Genomic DNA, 19,530 nt, shown 5'->3' with positions numbered 1-19,530 from the left:
AGTCAAAATGACTATAATCTTACAAACTGTCTTTATTAATTAGGCATTCAAAACATACTTCTCTCTCTCCCTAGGGGAGAGATTTCACCTTTAAACTACTAGTAAGATGTGCATGAGGAATTTTAGAAGTTACAAAAGTATTCTCCACTATCATAGGTCAAAGAATCAAGAACAAATTATGACAAATGTTACTACCAAAATTGGGAACAACTCTTATTTTCCTCCCAGAAGTTTCTCCGTTCTTATCTATTTACTTTATGCTTTATTCAATCATCACACCAAGCCAAACCCTAAGCATTTATATAAATATCATAATTTCATTAGCTTCTAAGAGTTTGCTGACCTCTTCCAAGGTCTGCCAGTATTTATGAAAAATTCAGCTTCCACAACCACTTTCTATAAATTCTTTAAATAAACCATTATTATACACTACACTTCTAACATCACGAAACTGTTAATGACTCCCTTCTCACTGAGGGTATATAAGCCAGTTTCAGTTTTTGTTGTTTCTTGAAGTGCTGATACTAATTGGTAAAGCAAATAAAACCATTTTGGTCTGTAACATGAAATATATGTGGAACTCAACTTCATTTTGCCCATGTTCATTCATACACATTGTGCATATCCATTGCTAAAATAATTTCTTCCATGAGTAATATTATTACCATTACATATCATTGAGGCAGAGCTTGGCACCCACAACAAACACTAGGGCATGTCTTACATATACACTTAAAGATCAAGAATATGCTCAAAAAAGAAATAATTCATAGGCCGGGCGCGGTGGCTCACGCCTGTAATCCTAGCACTCTGGGAGGCCGAGGTGGGCGGATCATTTGAGCTCAGGAGTTCGAGACCAGCCTGAGCAAGAGCGAGACCCCATCTCTACTAAAAATAGAAAAAAATTATATGGACAGCTAAAAATATATATATAAAAAAAAATTAGCCGGGCATGGTGGTGCATGCCTGTAGTCCCAGCTACTCGGGAGGCTGAGACAGGAGGATCGCTTGAGCTCAGGAGTTTGAGGTTGCTGTGAGCTAGGCTGACGCCACGGCACTCACTCTAGCCTGGGCAACAGAGTGAGACTCTGTCTCAAAAAAAAAAAAAAAAAAAAAAAAAAAAAGAAATAATTCATAGATCAATGAACTTTAAGCATGCCATGGGCTTTTCCTATTCTGGGATGTCTCCTTCATTCAGAAAAATGTAGTCACTAAATTTTTCCTATCTCCAATTTACCTAAGTTAAATACAATTCTCTTACTTATCCATTTCTTCAGAAAACAAAATGGATAATTTTTTTTCTCTTTGTTAATAATTATTAAATAGCCAGAGAATGATTTAGAGGCATAATTAATGCAATATGAGGCATCCGGGCTCTAAACAGTTCCCTATATATCATCCCTGAGTCCTAAAACTCACATGTCAATCAGGCTAGGCAGGAATCCAAAACCTTCACACTTATGTATGGGAAGAAGATAACTAAGAATACTCTTCTCCTTTCCCAGGGGAAAATTCTCAGAGCAGAAAAATCCTAAAGCAAATAATCTTATCAGTGTTTCACTCCTTCTAATTTTCCCTCATGTGTCACTTCTATTTCATCTTATTTATCCAATGCCCCTTCGTGCTGCCCAATTTTTCTGTCTTAGCATAAATACATGCCATTGATTCCATACTCCTTTTTCAGGAAGTCTTAGAAAAATGGCTTTAGCTACTGTTTTCTAACCTCTGTTAAAAAACAAACAAACAAAAAAAACCATTCTCTATCGTCACATCTTCTAGCCTTAATGTCCAATAATTATCGTCCAACTTTGTAAGGGTAATGGGTAATCCGCGTAAGAGCACATCAACACCAATTCTTCCCAAAGCTTTGCCTAGTAACAATTAAGCAGCTGTCTGTCCAGGCAGCATAAACCCAGAAAGAGTTCTTCGATTCCTCATTCCTTTGATGGTACAATTCCCACAACTGCATCCCTTTGTGAAATTAACAAGGTTCAAAACCATGACGATCACATGCACGAGAGAAACGCAGTGTCACAGTCACCAGTACTGGGGACCGAGAATTCTTCCCATCAACCCCACGAGAATCTCACCTCTGCTCTCATGCGTTTTGCTCGCCGGGCCGGGGGGCACGTTTCTGAGGGCTGCACAGATTGCCTCTGAGGAATATCATGGGGTTTGTACTCCTTGTCCTTTGTGTCTGTGGTCAGGTTTGGCTTCTGCAAACACTAGAAATAAAACACAACTGTACTGAAGAATTTCCCTTCTTTTTAAATCTTAAAGCATTTCACTGGATTTTTGTAAGGTACGTTTTATAATTATTTATGAAAATAACATAAAAGGTCTGTAATTTAAAAAATCTAAATAAACACAAACATCAGTCTGCAGTTACCAATCACATACATACACACACACATATGTGTGTGTGTAACAGCTTTAAAAAATGTTTAACAGCTAGATGGTATTACTTTGATTTACTTCACTGCTGATGTCACCAGGTTACAACAGGCCACAGCAGGCTCAAGGCACAACTAATCATCTACTCACAATTATTCGTGCTTGGAACTGTCAATTAATTGAAGATCCAAAAGGTTAGAAAGGCCCCTTGCAAGTCCCCAAAATGATTTTCCATATTAAGAATATCTCATTTTAAGAAAGCGTTTGGAATAATAAAAATAGAGAATTCAATGAGATTTTCTAGATTTTTATAATCCTGTAGTTTCACACAAAACTAGCAATATTATCAAAGATATCATCTGAATTAAGAAAACAGGTTTTTTAACTAAAGTACTCTTCTTTATGGGTTTCCATCTACTTTAACATATCCCTACAAAGTCTAAGCCACAGGCAAAGATTAACTGGTAGCCCAGAGTAATAACTTCGGCTCTGATCAGACAATCATCTCTTCTTGCTTTGGTTCTTCTTTTTAGTTAGCTGGCTGAAAGAGTATTTAATGCCAATATGACATTAACACAAGCCCAGGAGTCTGAGGTTGCAGTGAGCTATAATGATGTCACTGCACTCACTCCAGCCTGGGCAACAGACTGAAACCCTGTCTCCAAAAACAATTTTTTTCCCTCTCAATATTAACACAATAAAATATCACCACTAAAGATAATATGAACTTCAAGTTACTCTTTCATAAGACAACCCACAAACATCAAGAGAAGCCTTTCAAAAATCAGGTTCCAGGCCAAGCGCGGTGGCTCACACCTGTAATCTTAGCACTCTGGGAAGCCAAGGCAGGAGGATCACTTGAGCTCAGGAGTTCAAGACCAGCCTAAGCAAGAGCGAGACCCCATCTCTACTAAAAACAGGAAAAAAAAAAAAAAAATTATCTGGGCATGGTGGTTTGCACCTATAGTCCCAGCTACTCAGGAGGCTGAGGCAGGAGGATTGCTTGAGCCCAGGAGTTTGATGTTGCTGTGGGGTAGGCTGATGCCACAGCAGGCTAGCCTGGGCAACAGAGTGAGATTGTGTCTCAAAAAAAGAAAAAAAAAAAAATCAGGTTCTAAAATGTAACCATTTGGAGTGTGTTATATTATCTATCCTTAGAATGCGATACACTGCAATAATAACCTTCCAGAATTACTGGCACTATGAACACTATTAATACCATATAGTCTCACTAAGGAGATTGACCCCCTCCTCTTTATATTTTCAGAAAGAATACAGAGACTGGGGGAAGGACAAAAGAAAGTACAAAGCAACAAACTGAAAAAATCTATTTAATAAATATGATATACTATAAGAAGTACTGATTCAGATTACTTGATAACAACTAACAAATCTACCACTGGCACAACACCTTATAAATATTAAATATTCTGCTTATTCTAATAAAACCTATCCATTGATTTATCTGGAAAAGTCAACTATTATATTCCTAATAGTTAAACATTCACATTCTAGAAAAAGCTGGGAGACAAAATACATATCAATAATAACTGAGAGAAATATATTATTTTTTTTACTTAGCATGGAACATTACCCTTCATTCTGTAACATGTCCTCAATTAAGCATTTAGAGTATGTTTCATGAAAGCATGCAGAGGGGAATAAAACCTGTCTATCATCTAAATTAACTCCCATTATGTACTCTATGAACTTTCTATTTGAGACACAAAAGTATGTGTGATTAGGGAAATACTAATTGAGCTGAATCATATAAATTGTATTAAGTGGATGGTTAAAATTCAGATACTATAAATGTGTTTCCTATGTCCCAAGATAGTCTCTATGGTCAGCTTGGTTCTGCATGAACTTTGGAGACCTAAGGCAAAATCAAGCCAGTATCTTTTTAAAATATACATGAAGAGCTTTATTATTTTGTTACAAACCACAATTCAAAACGCACACATGGTATATTGGTTTTGAATGTAATGCCATCAAATACAGACTCTAATTTTAACCTTCACTTGAGAAACTGGGATTTAGAGATGATTAATATCATCACACCATAATCATATCATCCCACAGAGACAAAGCAATCCCTTAAGACATTTAGAAAACATGATGATGCAAGATTGAGGCCTTTGTTCCATTGTGTAGTACACATCAACTTTTTTCAAGTTTCCCAAAACTTAACTTAGGCTCTAGTTCACCCTTTGGCAACAATTCCTTCATTGTACACTCCCCCTGCTTTTTTTTTAAACTGTATATTCTTCAATTCTCCTTTCCCCCAAGAACTATGTCAAAAATCAGAAACAGGGATAAAAATTTACATACAAAGAATATCCCATCACAGTATTATAATAAAAAATTGGAACCAACCTAAACATTCAACAATAGGAAAAAATCAAATCAAGGTCTGGCTATAAAAGTGGATTGCCACAGGCATTAGAAACCAAGTCCTCAAACACATTCAATGACATGTCAAATGCTCATGATGTTAAGTAGAAAAAAAACAGGAAACACCACTGCATATTAAGAGTACACTGCCAATTTATGGATATATGCATAAAAATAGTCTTAAGAAAAATAACAGGTGGGAGGATTAGGAATGATTTTATTTTTGCCATACTCTCCTGTTTTGTTTTGTTTTTTTTTTCAACAAGATCCAAAATCCATGATGAATACTTTCCTGTGTTTTTAAACTTTCTACAATGAATACGTATCAATGCCTATATACTTGGCACATACTAGGTAGATGCAATGTTTGTACAAGGGTGTCTTTAAATACCTGTTCCTTTCAGACTGTTTGTATAAATGCTTAAGTGCTTTTTTTTTTAAGAGATGGGGTCTCACAATGAGATACCACCTTATCCTGGTTAGAATAGCTTTTATTAAAAAGTCTAAAAACAGAAGTTGGTGTGGATGCAAAGAGAAAGAAATGCTTATACACTGTTGGTGAGACTGCAAATTAGTATAACTTCTATGGCAAACAGTATGGATATTCCTCAAAGAACTATAAAAGTAGACCCACCATTCAATCCAGCAATCCCACTTACTGGGTATCTACCCAAAAGAAGTCATTTTATCAAAAAGACACCTGCACTCAAATGTTTATTACAGCACAATTCACAACTGGAAAGATGTGGAATCAACCCAAGTGCCCATCAATTCATGAGTGGATTAACAAAATGTGGTGTATGTATACAATGGAGTACTGCTCAGAAATAAAAAGGAAGAATTAATGCCTTTTGCAACAATTTGGATGGAACTGGATACCATTATCCTAAGTGATGTATCCCAAGAATGGAAAAACAAACACCACATGTGCTTGCTATTAAATTGGAATGAACCAATGAGCATACGTGTGCACAAAGGAAAGTAAAACTCTGTGGAAATCAAACAGGGGGGAAGGGGGAGGAGAGTAGAGACAAAAACCTACCTAATGGGTACAATGAACACTATTTGGGACATGGGCACACTTATAGCCATGACTCAAGCATTACAAAATCAATCCATGTAACCAAAAACATATGTACTCCTTTAATATATTGAAATAAAAAATTAAACAAAAACAAAAACAAAACAGAGATGGGGTCTCACTCTGTCACCCAGGTTGGAGTGCAGTGGCCCAATCAGTAGCTGGGCCTATACAGGCTAGCGCTAGCACCACCACTCGTGGCTAATATATATATATTTTTTAACTATTTTTTTTGTAGAGATAGGGTCTCACTATTTTGCTCAGGCTGGCTTAAATGCTTTTTAACTTTGAAACTGCACTGCCTCTTTAAGTATATAGACGACATGTTTCTAAAATGTTGCAACCCATAAAAGCAGGTGGACTTTCTCTCTTCCCTTATTCATTGTAACCTCCGTATTTAAAAAGAGTTCAAAAAGAGAAAATTAATCTATTATGGGCAACTGTATCTAGATCTGACTATAAAATCGAGGCATAAACATTTTATATTCGATGTTGTAAACAATTTCATCCATGAGCTCACTAAACTTTCATACAATGTACATTAAAAAAAAAAAAAAAAAAGCTTTCTGAATATCATATTGGCTACCTTGTTTTTTTTTTTTTTTTTTTTTTTTGAGAGAGAGTCTCACTCTGTTGCCCAGGCTAGAGTGAGTGCCGTGGCGTCAGCCTAGCTCACAGCAACCTCAAACTCCTGAGCTCAAGGGATCCTCCTGTCTCAGCCTCCCGAGTAGCTGGGACTACAGGCATGCACCACCATGCCCGGCTAATTTTTTCTCTATATATTTTTAGCTGTCCATATAATTTCTTTCTATTTTTAGTAGAGATGGGGTCTCGCTCTTGCTCAGGCTGGTCTCAAACTCCTGAGCTCAAACGATCCGCCCACCTCGGCCTCCCAAGAGTGCTAGGATTACAGGCGTGAGCCACCGCGCCCGGCCTTGGCTACCTTGTTCTAGGCTAAAAAGAAAATTCACCTGGAATCAAGAAAAGAGAGAAGGAAGAAAAACAAAATGCTAAGAAAATCTTTAGGATTTAAGCATTTTAGATGGTATGTGTCCATATAAGGATAGTGTTTTCATTAGTGATTTACCCTCAAAAATCATGTTGTTATCTTCCTACCTCTCTATAGCACAAAAACAATTCTTAAAATTATAGGGCTCACTGCTCTAGTCACTGAATAAGCCAAAGGGTGTGAATAGATTATGACACTCCTTTTCTACCAAGGCCTTGATATCAGTGGAAAGTTTTTATAATACTGTTACTTTAATTAGGATGAAAGTTGTTAGGTGAATAATTTCACAAATACCATTTTTGTAGGCTAAATAAGAACTACTGTAAGAGGAACCCATTAGCTATTCGGCATTATAAAATCACCTATCCTTTACCAATATCAATACTCCATCTGACAAACTCCCTGGAAATCTCAGCTGGCAAAAAAGAATAGGTGGTCAAGTTATTTCACAGGTTGTACCTTCGTGTGACAACCAAGAATACTTTAAATAGCAAGTGAATGCAAAAGCATAAACCATAACAAGTAGATAATAATCAACTCACTGTAAGGAAAAAAAAACACCTGTAGGAAAGTTAATACAGATTTCAGCTTTTGACAGTAAAAAAAACATTTCCTCCATAATCTTGTTCATTCTAAAAACAAACTTCTAAGTATGATTGCTCTCAAAACGGAACAAAATCACTGGAGGAAAAACCACAAAACAAGATCTTTTAAACAATGTCTTCCAAATACAATCAAGGTCTTTTCAATCACCCTAAAAGACAATGTAGTAAAATAAAACAGGTGAAGGCTAGCCCCAAAACTCACCCTCAAACTGTCTCCAGACAGGAATAAGTTGTAGGGATTGAGGATTCGTTCATAATGCCCTCTGATATGTGAGCCCACAGCTTTGCCGGGAGCAAACCCCATCTTGGTGGCAATTTTGGTCCATTTTCTATCCTTGCAAACAACTGCAAATCCACCTTCTTCTGCAACTAACTGTTAAAATAACAAAAGAAATTAGAAACACATATATGGAAATAACTCCTAATTCCCTTATGCCTAGGTATGACTCCGAGAGCAAAATGTTCTTGGCTGTAGTTATTTTTTAAAAATACATTTCCCAAGTAAAAAGGAAAAAATACATGCACTACTGATTTTAAGCTACAAAAATGAAATATCCCTTTTGACAGCATGGTCCATAAACGTTTTGTCCCCCCAAAGCTACTTTTCACTTCCCCAAAGCAGTCATCTGGGAAGAAGAATTAGGTTAACAATTAAATCTCTGCTAAAGAAAGGGCTCTAGTACTGGTCCTATTCTGTGACTCTTAAAATCTCCATAAATTAAGGAGTAGGAAGCATGGCAGCATGTTTGATGGAAAGAATGCAGGCTTTAGAATCAAGGCAAAGTGGTAATGAATTATGTCAGCCTTTTTAGCTTGGTCAATTTTCTTTATCACACTGAGCCTCAGTGTCCTTATGCGTAACAACAGAAAGGAATAGATTTGCAGGATTTTTGTAAAGCCTGAAAATGGCAAAAACAAGTGGCAGCAAAATATTCCACAAGATAAGGCTGCCAGACCTAGGAAGTAGAGCCTGATACTCATCACTCAACTGAATTGAGAATCTCACTTTACATATTTTAAACAATGAGTTTCTTTTCAGACAAAGATCAAATTCATTCTGTCAGATGAGTAGGATGGTCATTAGCCCTTTACCTTATTAAGCTGAAACAAGTCCAAGATCTTCCTCTCCACATGTGGAATTTTCAGAGTACTCCCCTGTAACTCCCAGTACTTTGCAATCTGGTCCAAGAAATTCAATTTTACACGAGTTTGAGCCTAAATGACAAAGAACTGAATTTTAACCTCACCTAGCTTATTTTAAAGCTCCTGCCTATTACCTGCCCATGTGATATTTTCATTATTGGAATATTTAAGTGCAATAACCACTTCCTGAATTCAACAGAGAATTAGTAAAAAAAATATACAAAATAAAGCTGGTTAAGTATAATAAACAAACATTAACTCAACAAAAATTTAATTCAGCTCCTACCATGTAACGGGCAAGAAGTTAAATACTCAGTAAACCCTCCCATAGCATAAGTAGGCACTCTGAAAGGTACTTCACTTAAGAAGTACTGTAAGCACAATTTCATGGGGTTGTTTTCTAGTTTTTGTTTGTTTTGGGGTCTTTTTAAACTTTTTTTAGAGACAAGGTCTCACTCCATCACCCAGGCTGGAGTGCAGCGGTGCCTTGGCCTCCCAAGAAGCCAGGACTACAGGAGCAGACCACCACACCCCGCTAATTTCATTTTTTGTAGAGATGGGGGCCTCACTATGTTGCTTAGGCTGTTCTCAAATTCCTGGCCTAAAGCAATCCTCCCACCTTGGCCTCCCAAAGTGCAGGGATTACAGGTATGAGCCACCTCACCCAACCATAATTTCATGTTATCATTGAAAATTTTATGACAAGTAAGCTTTCATATGTCTAACTTGGTCTTTTTACAACTGGATTTTTTTGGAGACAGAGTCTCACTCTGTTGCCCTGAGTAGAGTGCCATGGTGTCAGCCTAGCTCATAGCCACCTCAAACTCCTGGGCTCAAGCAATCCTCCTGCCTCAGCCTCCCAAGTAGCTGGCATTACACATGTGCGCCATCACACCCAGCTAATTTTTCTGTTTTTAGTAAAGACGGGGTCTCGCACTTGCTCAGGCTGGTCTTGAACTCCTAAGCTCAAGGGATCTTCCCACCTCAGCCTCCCAGAGTGCTAGGATTACAGGCACGAGCCACGATGCCCGGCCTACCACTGGATATTTTAAAGGCCTGTTCTCCACAAGAAGAAATTTTCTTTATTGCTCAAACACAAATTTAAAAGCAAGCAAGATCCTCTGAAAGAAAAAAAAAATAAAAAAATAAAAATCTAAAAACAGATTTACAGTGGTGATTCTGTAACAATTTTCTTTCTTTTTTTTTTTTTTTTTTTGACTCAACACTCAATGATTTATAACAATTTTAATATGCCCTAATACTTTCAAAGAGGGTCCATCTGGAACACAGGCAACAAGAACACTAGTGAGGACATTACCTCTAATTCATTCAGCCTCTGGATACGTGGGGTAAAATGAAGTTTATCAACATCACATGCAAATGGTGGCTGCCAATCCTAGAAGAAAGCAAAACTCTTATTACAAGATTTTATAATTCTTTGACATTTAAAAAATTGTTTTAAAATTAAAACCCAAATTAAATAAACCTATCTCTAACAGGTCACTCTAACAAGTTAAACAAAACAGAACATGGGCTAACAGTTTCTCAACCTCCTTCTCACAAGAGCAGAATGTGAACACCCTTTCCCATTAAATCATACAGCCCACACAGACCTCTCCCCACATCCTTCCCACCGAGCAATGTCACTGAGTCTCAACCTCTGCTGAAAAACCAGTGATTTCAGTGAAAGAGACTGTGAATCCTCTATTACTATAGAAGCATCTGCCTTTTTATAAAACAGCCATATTATCTACAAAATTCTTAATCTTCTAGTCAGATTAACTTTCATAATAAAAACTGAGAATAAGTTCTTCAGTGAGGGTGGAGGGAAAAAAACTGACATCCAAACACAATTTTAAAAATCGTTCTTGGCCAGGGGTAGTGGCTCACTCCTGTAATCCTAACACTTTGGGAGGCCAAGGCGGGAGGATCACTTGAAAGCAGGAGTCTGAGGTAGTAGTGAGCTATGATGATACCACTGCACTCTAGCCCCAGGAAACAGTGCAAGGACCTGTCTCCAAAAAAAAAAAAAAAAAATTGCCTTAATGTCTATTCATATGTTGTTCTTCACAGAATCCTATCATGGAAAGACTAGTATCATGAAAAAATGATACTTTTATTTTATTTCAAAATAAAAGTACAAGAACTATATTGTTAAAAAGTTCATTTATTTTCCTTAGCACTCAAAAATGTATTCCTTGGGAAGGCAATTAAATAGAAAGGTGAAGATTCAAAGTCCTTAGAGGCCTGAGAAACATCAGGTAAATATTTTCCTTAGTCTCAGCACTAACTTAGCAACAATTTACAGCACACTTAACTGAGAGAAATGTTCCAAAGATAAAATTGACCAGTGTGAGAATAAACTTTCAAAGGATGCTGAAGATTTTCCCAAGAATGCCATGAAAATTCACTCTGTAGATGATGCACTATTAGTATCCGCATATTTAACATATCAAAATGTTTTAATCTTTCTAATTATAGAGAGGCTGTCATCATTTTGAGATCTGATAATTAGCAAAATGAAAAAGTATACTCTCTACAGAGGCTACATAAGTTGGTTCTCTGACTCCCTGCAGACAAAACCAATTAGAAATCAGTGTCAAAAGCATATTCTTGTTAGTTCACAAAGAATAACATTAACTAACGACTAAAGCATTTTTTAAATTGCCTATGTTCTATAAGAGAAACCCAGTCATCATGGAAAATAAATGCACTCATAGGATTTGAATCCAATGCCAGCAGTTTTCTATGTCCACATTTTTACAGTTTCAAGGTTATCAACATTAATACAAAACTTCAGTGCAAAATTTTAAGGATCCAAACAAATTTATCTACTATTTTAAGGCAAGTTAGCAAACCTTTCAAAGATGACAATACTTGACCTTAATAAAGATTTGGGTAACACCTATATGAAACACAATTTAGGAGACCACTTTCTCTTCAAGTTAACGGTTTAAGGTCAGTAATATGACCTTAAAACACCTGCACAAATGCAAAAGGTAGAACCAGGTACATCACAACCATTATAAATTCCTCTTACAAAGGACAAGCAGAGTTTATGGGCCTCTGGTGGAATCCAATTGCCACCCACTGATAGGTGTCTATCAGGAAAGCTTTGTAATACATAGATCTGTATCAATGCTTTCCAAATAGAAATAAAATGTGTTAGACAATGCTGCTTACTCCTCCCTTTTCCCTCAGGGTAGGGTTGGCACCAACCATCTTCAATTAGCCCCTCATTTGCTCAAAGGCTGTTTAAGACCTCCCATCTTTAGTGAGCCCTTTAGTAAAAACAAAAACACTTTACTTGGAAGACTTTCTTTTTAGACTATAGAACCACTTTATATCTTATATTAGAGGTTCTTAAATTGTAGATAGAACTGAGTGTCTGTGGATTTTTCTGGGAGGGTCCACAGCTTTCAACAGGGTCTTAAACGGGTCTGTAACCTTAAAAATAAACCATCCTCAGGCCGGGCTCAATTGCTCCTGCCTGTAATCCCAGCACTGTGGGAGGCCGAGGCAGGAGGATCGCTTGAGCTCAGGAGTTCGAGACCAGCCGGAGCAAGAGTGAGACCCCCCTCCCCCATCTCTACCAAAAATAGAAAAAATTAGCTGGGTATGGTGGCACATGCCTATAGTCCCAGCTACTTGGGAGGCTGAGGCAGGAGGATCGCTTGAGCCCAGGAGTTTGAGGTTGCTGTGAGCTAGGCTGACACCATGCATGGCACTCTAGCCCGGGTGACAGAGCAAGACTCTGTCTCAAAAAAAAAAAAGCAGAAGGCAAACATATCTGTTTATTATAAATTTTTTTAAACAAGTAAAATGGCAAAATGAGACCAAAAGGACCCACTTTAATATTTCAGTTATTGATTATATGGAGATATTATTTCCCCTTTAGAAAATACTTCTAAATTTTTATTTCACAGAAGCATCCAACAGGTAAATAAAGTTTTTACTCAGCCACCTAGTCATTTTGCCATAATCTCTTCAAAGTGATGAGCACAGACAGAAACCACTTACTCATAGATCCTACATTTATTTCTACTGAGTCAAGTCTTTGCAAAGCAGGTTTCCCTTTTTACTGCTACCACTCTCAAAGTTTTGGGTTTTATTTTATTTATTTATTTATTTTGAGACAATGCCCATAAGGTATACCGGGGTCAACTCAGTCTTCCCTAAATTCCTGCCACCAAAAAGATCCTGAAAATACCAACACAATCATTTGTGGACTTTTAATAGTCACTATCAAAAACAGTAAGTACCAAGGGATAAGAACCTTTGTTAAAATTACAACTCCTACAGATAGGTCCCGGTAAAAGCTATCAGTTTTAAAGAATTTGTTTCGAAGATTATTTTAGTTTCTGAATATTAAATACTTGGAAAGGCAAAGTATTGTTTCTATGGACTATCTATTAGTAAATAAAAATACAGTGATAATAAAGAGACATGCCATGGTATTTACTTTTTAAGCATTATTCCCATTTAGCTCCTCTTTCACCACTTTTTTTTTGTTTTGTTTTAAAGGGATAGGGAGGGACTCAGTCTTTCACCACTTTTAATAATATTTGGCAATAGTAATCTGCATTTGCAAGTCCTTGAAATGCCTTAAATTTATTACTGTCAAAAACAGGAGAAAATACAAAATGGCCCTCTGGTGGATTTTGCTTCCCAAACCTCAAAGAAACAAAGTTTCCGGCAAGCCACTTCACAGAACGTGGGAAGTACCATGTTGTTTATAAACAACAGAGTAAGGGAGCTAACTGAAGCACATGGAGATCTTCTTATTCTCCCAAAATTTCCCCAACAGAAGTCTACCTAAGTTACCTAATAGAGTGATTCATACAAATTTTGGCAAATCCCTAAAGATTTACAGGGCCTGTAATGGAACCCTCCTTTTAAAATTCACCAACAAAGATCCTAAGGAAGCTAGCTAAATCCCTAGAACAAATTACCTTCCACCCAAATGGGCTGACATCATGATGTAGGCTAATCATGAAAAGTTAACCAGAAAGCATTATTTTTTCATGTCATTTGTAGACATCTTATGATACTTAAGTCACTGAATGGGACCAGAAGAAATTTCAGATCCTTCTCTACAGCAAGTATAACTGGTGCACATAGTACTTTAGTATGCCTACACCAAGCCATGTTGTGATCAAGTAACTGTAATGCCACTATTTTTCCCACATAAGTAGCTTTGATTTTGGTACTTTCCATACCTATGATCCCAGTGAGGAAAAAACAATTTCTGGCAGAAAACTGAGGTTGTCAAGGTTAAGAAAATATTACATACTTCAGAAAGATTCCAAAAATGATTTGTTTGTCAGGGTGAAGGGGTTTAGGAAAGAGGTTGGACTCTGCTCCCTCAGCCTTTCCTAAGCAACACCCAAACTTACCAGGCACCAATGGCAGGGAAAGTCAAACATCCCACACCCTTACTTTAAGGCCTCATTAGATCTGTAAACACATTCTCTACCTTTAGTCCTTTATAAACTGGTCACTCCTAGAGATTCAAAATCAGGGTCAGGAAAGGGACAATAGTGAAACTAAAAATCAGCCTGAGCCTTCCTAAAGACTGCAAAATCTTCGTTGTGTCATGTTCCATCTAAAGAAGATGCATCTGCAATTGTCTTAAAAAAGAAAGGTAAATTAAGTAATTCACATATTTCACTAGAGGCAAATATTTAACAGCTATTTAGCCCTACTGCAATTAAGATACATTAACTATAAGCCTAACATTAAAAGTGGAAATAATTTTAGAACATGCATTATCATCCCTAATAGCCATATTTGACAACTTGAACCTGAACTAGAATTGGCTAGGAAACTGCTCAGTTTACTCCACTGATAGTTCAATATTTATACAAGGTCAACCTGCCAATGTATACAATATACTTATTTTAATTGACTGCCATCACTTGAATGTTTGTGTCCTTCCCAAAATTCATATATTGAAACTTACTCACAACATGATGGTGGCCCTTTAGGAGACAGTTTAATCATAAGGGCAGGGCCCTCATGAATGGAACTGTGACCTTATAAAAGGGCTAGAGGGACCTAGCTTAGGCCCCTCTTGCCCTTCCCATAGATAAAGACACAGCATTCAAGGCACCATTTTGGAAGCAGAGACCAAGCTGCCACCAGACTCCACAACTGTGAAAAACAAATTTCTATTACTTATAAATTGCCCAGTCTCTCAGATATTTTGTTAAAGCAGCACGAATGGACTACGACACTGACCAAGCTTCAAGGTTAGATACACTGCTTGAAAGAGAGAAGGATGTACTAATACATAGGTATACTCAATTCAGGAGGGTAGATACATAGGTCTTTTTCTCCAAAGAGCACAGAAAAAATTTATCCTATATTTCAGTATGTTATTGTAGTAGAGTCAGCACTATCAACTCCTTTGTTTCTTTCACATTTATTGCCATATTCCAAAATAAATCTGATTTAAAAGACAACACACTTTAGCCTAAAATATGAGGAAATTGCAGACTGATAAAACTGATCTTCATTTGAATGGCTGCCTGGTATTAATGGGATACACTCTATAAAAACTGCAATTATCTACTTTTCCAGGTTTTAAACACAGGGGTTTACAGCTGTGTCTAGAGCTGAGACATAGGAAATTATCACCATGAACTCACATAAGTCTAAGATACTATCAACAAACCTGCTTTTTTCTCCTTAGCTTCACAGCACCACATTACCTGGTGCCTCCAAGGGGTCCTCATGACCCTCATTCTCATTCTACACCCCTAGTTCCTCCCCCAACCCCACCCTAATAGGTGAAGCAAAGATCTTCCCAGACATCCCAGGCAGCCCTCTCTCCACACTCCATCCACCCCCTTTAACCACTCTAATATACAACTTCTATTCCTTGCACAAATGATAGTTTATAAACTATCTGTAGATCTTTCTCACCAGTAGATTATGAGTTCTTTTAAGTCAAGCTGTTTAATTTATTTCTGAAACTCTAACACTTTAACATAATACCTGGCACTTATTGACATATCAATAGTTGTAATGAATTGAAAGCACAACCAACCCAAGGACCGAATTCATTTCTTCACTCAACAGAGTTGATAAAAAAAATTCCCCAGTTTTCTGTAGAACTGAGACTTTCTGATTAATTTGGAGTCAACAGGTAAGAGAATTCCTTATATTAACAGCTGCCTAAACTAAACCTGTCAGGGAATTATTCTAAACCACCTAATTCCAGCTGAGCTTTAGAATGACCTGAAGAACTTTTTAAAATTCAAACACTTAGGCACACATGAGATTCTAAAAGATTCTAATTCAGTTCTTCTGGGATGGATCCCTGAATGACTTTGATGGGAGGCAGAGGTACATTTAAAGGGGGCCCCTGAGTCCAAAATATTCTTCCAATGTGAACGCTGAGTGGTCACTGAAGTTGATGAGCCAGATGTTTCCATATAAGTGAGCCAACCAACAGGACATGAAAGGGCTAAGCTCACAAATATTGATAAACTAAAACTGATAAAAACACACAAATCTAAACGGTTCTTTAATATTGTATATGTGCAGCTTCCTATTTTTATTGATTTCCCTATAGTTATGTTTGGGTGGCCAAAAGGAAAAGAGGGAAGACCATACTCAACAAGCCTGTGAAGGGAGATGAAAGAGAGAAGCAGGAATCTTTCTGGGATCTATGAAGGGAACCACTGTATTAATTAGAAGGACGAACACTGAACTTGGGAATAAAAAGCCATGGTTTGGAACACCCAATCTGTCCTTCAAAAGCTGTCACCTTAAACAAGCCACTTAACTTCTCTCAGGCTCAGAGAGAAGTTATTTATTCCTTACCTATAAAATGGATCTACCTTAGCAGCAAGAAGTAACAAAAATGTTTTTTGCTGAACCTATCAGAAAAAAGTGTAACTTACAAAGTATATAACCAAAAATTATAAGATTCATAATTTCCCATCAGCCATCTCATGTAATCACAATTGTATCATTACTGTGGTTATGTAAGACGCAATATAAATAGTGGCTCAGAACACTAACTTAGGACCTGTACTGCCTAGGATCAAATCCTGGCTCTACTAACTGACTAATCAGGTGATCCTGGCCTAAGTGTCCTTACATCTTTAGGCCTCACTATGTAAAGAAGGGTTGGTATTTTAACCTACCCATTTTGTAGGCAGGTTAACAGAATAAAGCTCTGAAAGAGTCAGGATGTTCTTTTAAGACTAGGAGCTCAAGGATAACACATAACACATGTCAGAAACCCAATGTTTTGATTCACTCCAGTATTCATTCTTTCCACAAAATCTTTATTCTCTTAGTTTTCATTTCCTAGCTGGCTAATATCACCCCTCAGAGCAAAATTATCTTAGAATCCTAAATCAAATTCTAAACCCTATTCCCTTCAAAAAAATCTTGATAAGCAATTATCCATAAGTCAAAGAAATATTTTACAAATGGAAGATGAGAAAAGCCACAAGATTAACATTGAAAAAAAGTTATGGAAGAAGCAGAAGAATGGGCTGCCACCAAGTACAATTTTTAAAAACCCCAAACCCACACCCCACACAAATCCCTGAAGCCAGCCTCCCGCTGGAAAATCTGGTGGCTGTTCTCAACTTGTCCAAAATGCATCATATTGGATGAGAGCCTCTCAGAGAGGGAAAAGTTTAAATACCTAGAATTTTACAAAGTACAGGTTATACTCCAAAAATTCTCTCTGTATAGACCTCTCTCATCTCCACCCCCTTGCCCCCGTCACACACAAAAAAAGATACCAGAACACAAATCCTAATAGCTCCTGCCTCCTGTCTCTTCCCTTCAAGTTAAAACCTGGCAAGTATGAACCATCTGGTTTAAATATCACCAAATGATGAGTTGGTATAACCACACAGAAAATTGGAAGGATCTTGCCTTAAGGACCTTGTAATTATGTGGGTTCGATAGGGATTTGTTCTTTGTTTCTGGAGTTATGTGATTAGAGTAATACGGTGATGTTTCAGTATCTATAGCCTATAGTATGTGTGCCTCGTGGGAATATATGTTTAGTAAGAAGCGCCAACCAAGTGCTCAAAACACAGGAACTTTAGACTTTAGTTCTCTGAATGTTACAATTTGGTCAAACTGGTAAGATGGCAAGAATTAATTCAAGAATGCACAAAAGTCTGCCTAGGGCCACACAAAGAGCACAGCTGGGATGTGAAATCTTAGCTGTGTGCTTCCAACTAAAATACCTAACATTTGAAGATTTAAAACTTGATATATACCTCAAGGAGTGTTTTAATACATCTAGAAAGCAGTACTACTAAGTAAATTGCTTGATTCAAGACTGAAAAAGCCAGCCAGGCGCAGTGGCTCACGCCTGTAATCCTAGCACTCTGGGAGGCCGAGGCGAGAGGATCACTTGAGGTCAGGAGTTTGAGACCAGCCTGAGCAAAAGTGAGGCCCCATTTCCACTATAAACAGAAAAATTAGCCAGGTGTGATGGCGCACACCTGTAATCCCAGCTACTCGGGAGGCTGAGGCAGGAGGATTGCTTGAGCCCAGGAGTTTGAGGTTGCTGTGAGCTAGGCTGACGCCATGGCACTCTAGGCCCGGTGAGAGAGTGAGACTCTTGTCTCAAAAAAAAAAAAAAAAAAAAAGACCATTAAAGTCACAGCAGAAGTACAGTATACAGTAGTTTCCCTTTATCTTTGGGGAATATGTTCCAAGACCTCCAGTGGATGCCTGAAATTGTGGAATAGTACTGAACCCTAAATACACTGTTTTTCCTATACATACATACCTATGGTAAAATTTCATTTGTAAATTAGGCACAGTAAGAGATTAACAATAATAAAATAGAAAATTAAAAGAATATACTGTAATAAAAGCTATGTGAATGTGGGCACTCTCTCAAAATACCTTACTGTACTGTACTCACCTATTTTCAGACTGCATATGACTGAAACCTTATCCATGGTTTTGTTTTCCACAGAAAAGGGGAGACTATTACACATGGGTCCATCTAAGAGGCAATATTACGAAGTCCAATAACAGAAGATGTATTGGAACAAAAATTTGGTAAATCCAGGTTTGTATGACTACATAGGGATTCTTTTTTCTTATAGCATAGCCTAGCACACAGAGATGACTATATAGGGATTCTAATTAGCTTTAAATTTTTTGAAAAATTTTTGTCTAATTGTTAGTAAAGGATAAAATACAAGCCAGGCACAGTAGCTCAAGCCTGTAATCCCAGCACTTTGGGAGGCCAAGGCGGGAAGATCACTTGAGGCCAAGAGTTGAAGATCAGCCTGGGCAACATAGGCAAGACCCTGTTCCCACAAAAAAAAAACAAAAAAAGAAATCAGCCAGGCATGGTGGCATGTGCCTCTTAGTTCCAGCCACTTAGGAGGCTAAGGCAGGGCCGGTAGTTGGAGATTATAGTGAGCTATGACTGGGCCACTGCACTCCAGCCTGGGCAACAGAAAGATCCTGCCTCCAAAAAAAAAAAAAAAATCTGGCTCTTGTCCTGAAGTGTTTTGTTGTTGTTTTTTTTTTCTTTGTAAAAAAAGATGTCAAGGTCGGGTGTGGTGGCTCACGCCTATAATCCTAGCACTCTGGGAGGCCGAGGCGGGTGTATTACTCGAGGTCAGGAGTTCGGTACCAGCCTGAGCAAGAGCGAGACCCCGTCTCTACTAAAAATAGAAAGAAATTAGCAGGTCAACTAAAATATATATAGAAAAAATTAGCCAGGCATGGTGGCGCATGCCTGTAGTCCCAGCTACTCGGGAGGCTGAGGCAGGAGGATCGCTTGAGCCCAGGAGTTTGAGGTTGCTGTGAGCTAGGCTGATGCCACGGCACTCTAGCCTGGGCAACAGAGAGAGACTCTGTCTCAAAAAAAAAAAAAGTCAAGTAAACATTTTTCCTAC

General features: G+C 37.7%; 1 protein-coding gene across 3 annotated transcripts in view; it reads right to left on the bottom strand.

Annotated features, from left to right (window-relative positions):
- KDM5B (lysine demethylase 5B) overlaps positions 1–19,530 on the bottom strand; it is a 65,303-nt gene that overhangs the window by 37,073 nt on the left and 8,700 nt on the right. For 2 of the 3 annotated variants that reach the window (XM_069459378.1, XM_069459379.1), the window contains exons 2-5: positions 9,945–10,022; positions 8,576–8,698; positions 7,686–7,856; positions 2,091–2,225 (exon numbers count right to left, since the gene is read on the bottom strand). In XM_069459378.1, coding sequence (XP_069315479.1) covers positions 2,091–2,225; positions 7,686–7,856; positions 8,576–8,698; positions 9,945–10,022 — 507 coding nt within the window. The remainder of the gene's footprint in view (positions 1–2,090; positions 2,226–7,685; positions 7,857–8,575; positions 8,699–9,944; positions 10,023–19,530) is intronic. The other variant, XM_069459381.1, reaches the window with a different exon arrangement.

This window comes from Eulemur rufifrons, chromosome 27 (assembly GCF_041146395.1).
Source record: "Eulemur rufifrons isolate Redbay chromosome 27, OSU_ERuf_1, whole genome shotgun sequence".
NCBI classification, from domain to species: Eukaryota; Metazoa; Chordata; class Mammalia; order Primates; family Lemuridae; genus Eulemur; species Eulemur rufifrons.
This window is presented reverse-complemented; position numbering and strand designations above follow the sequence as displayed.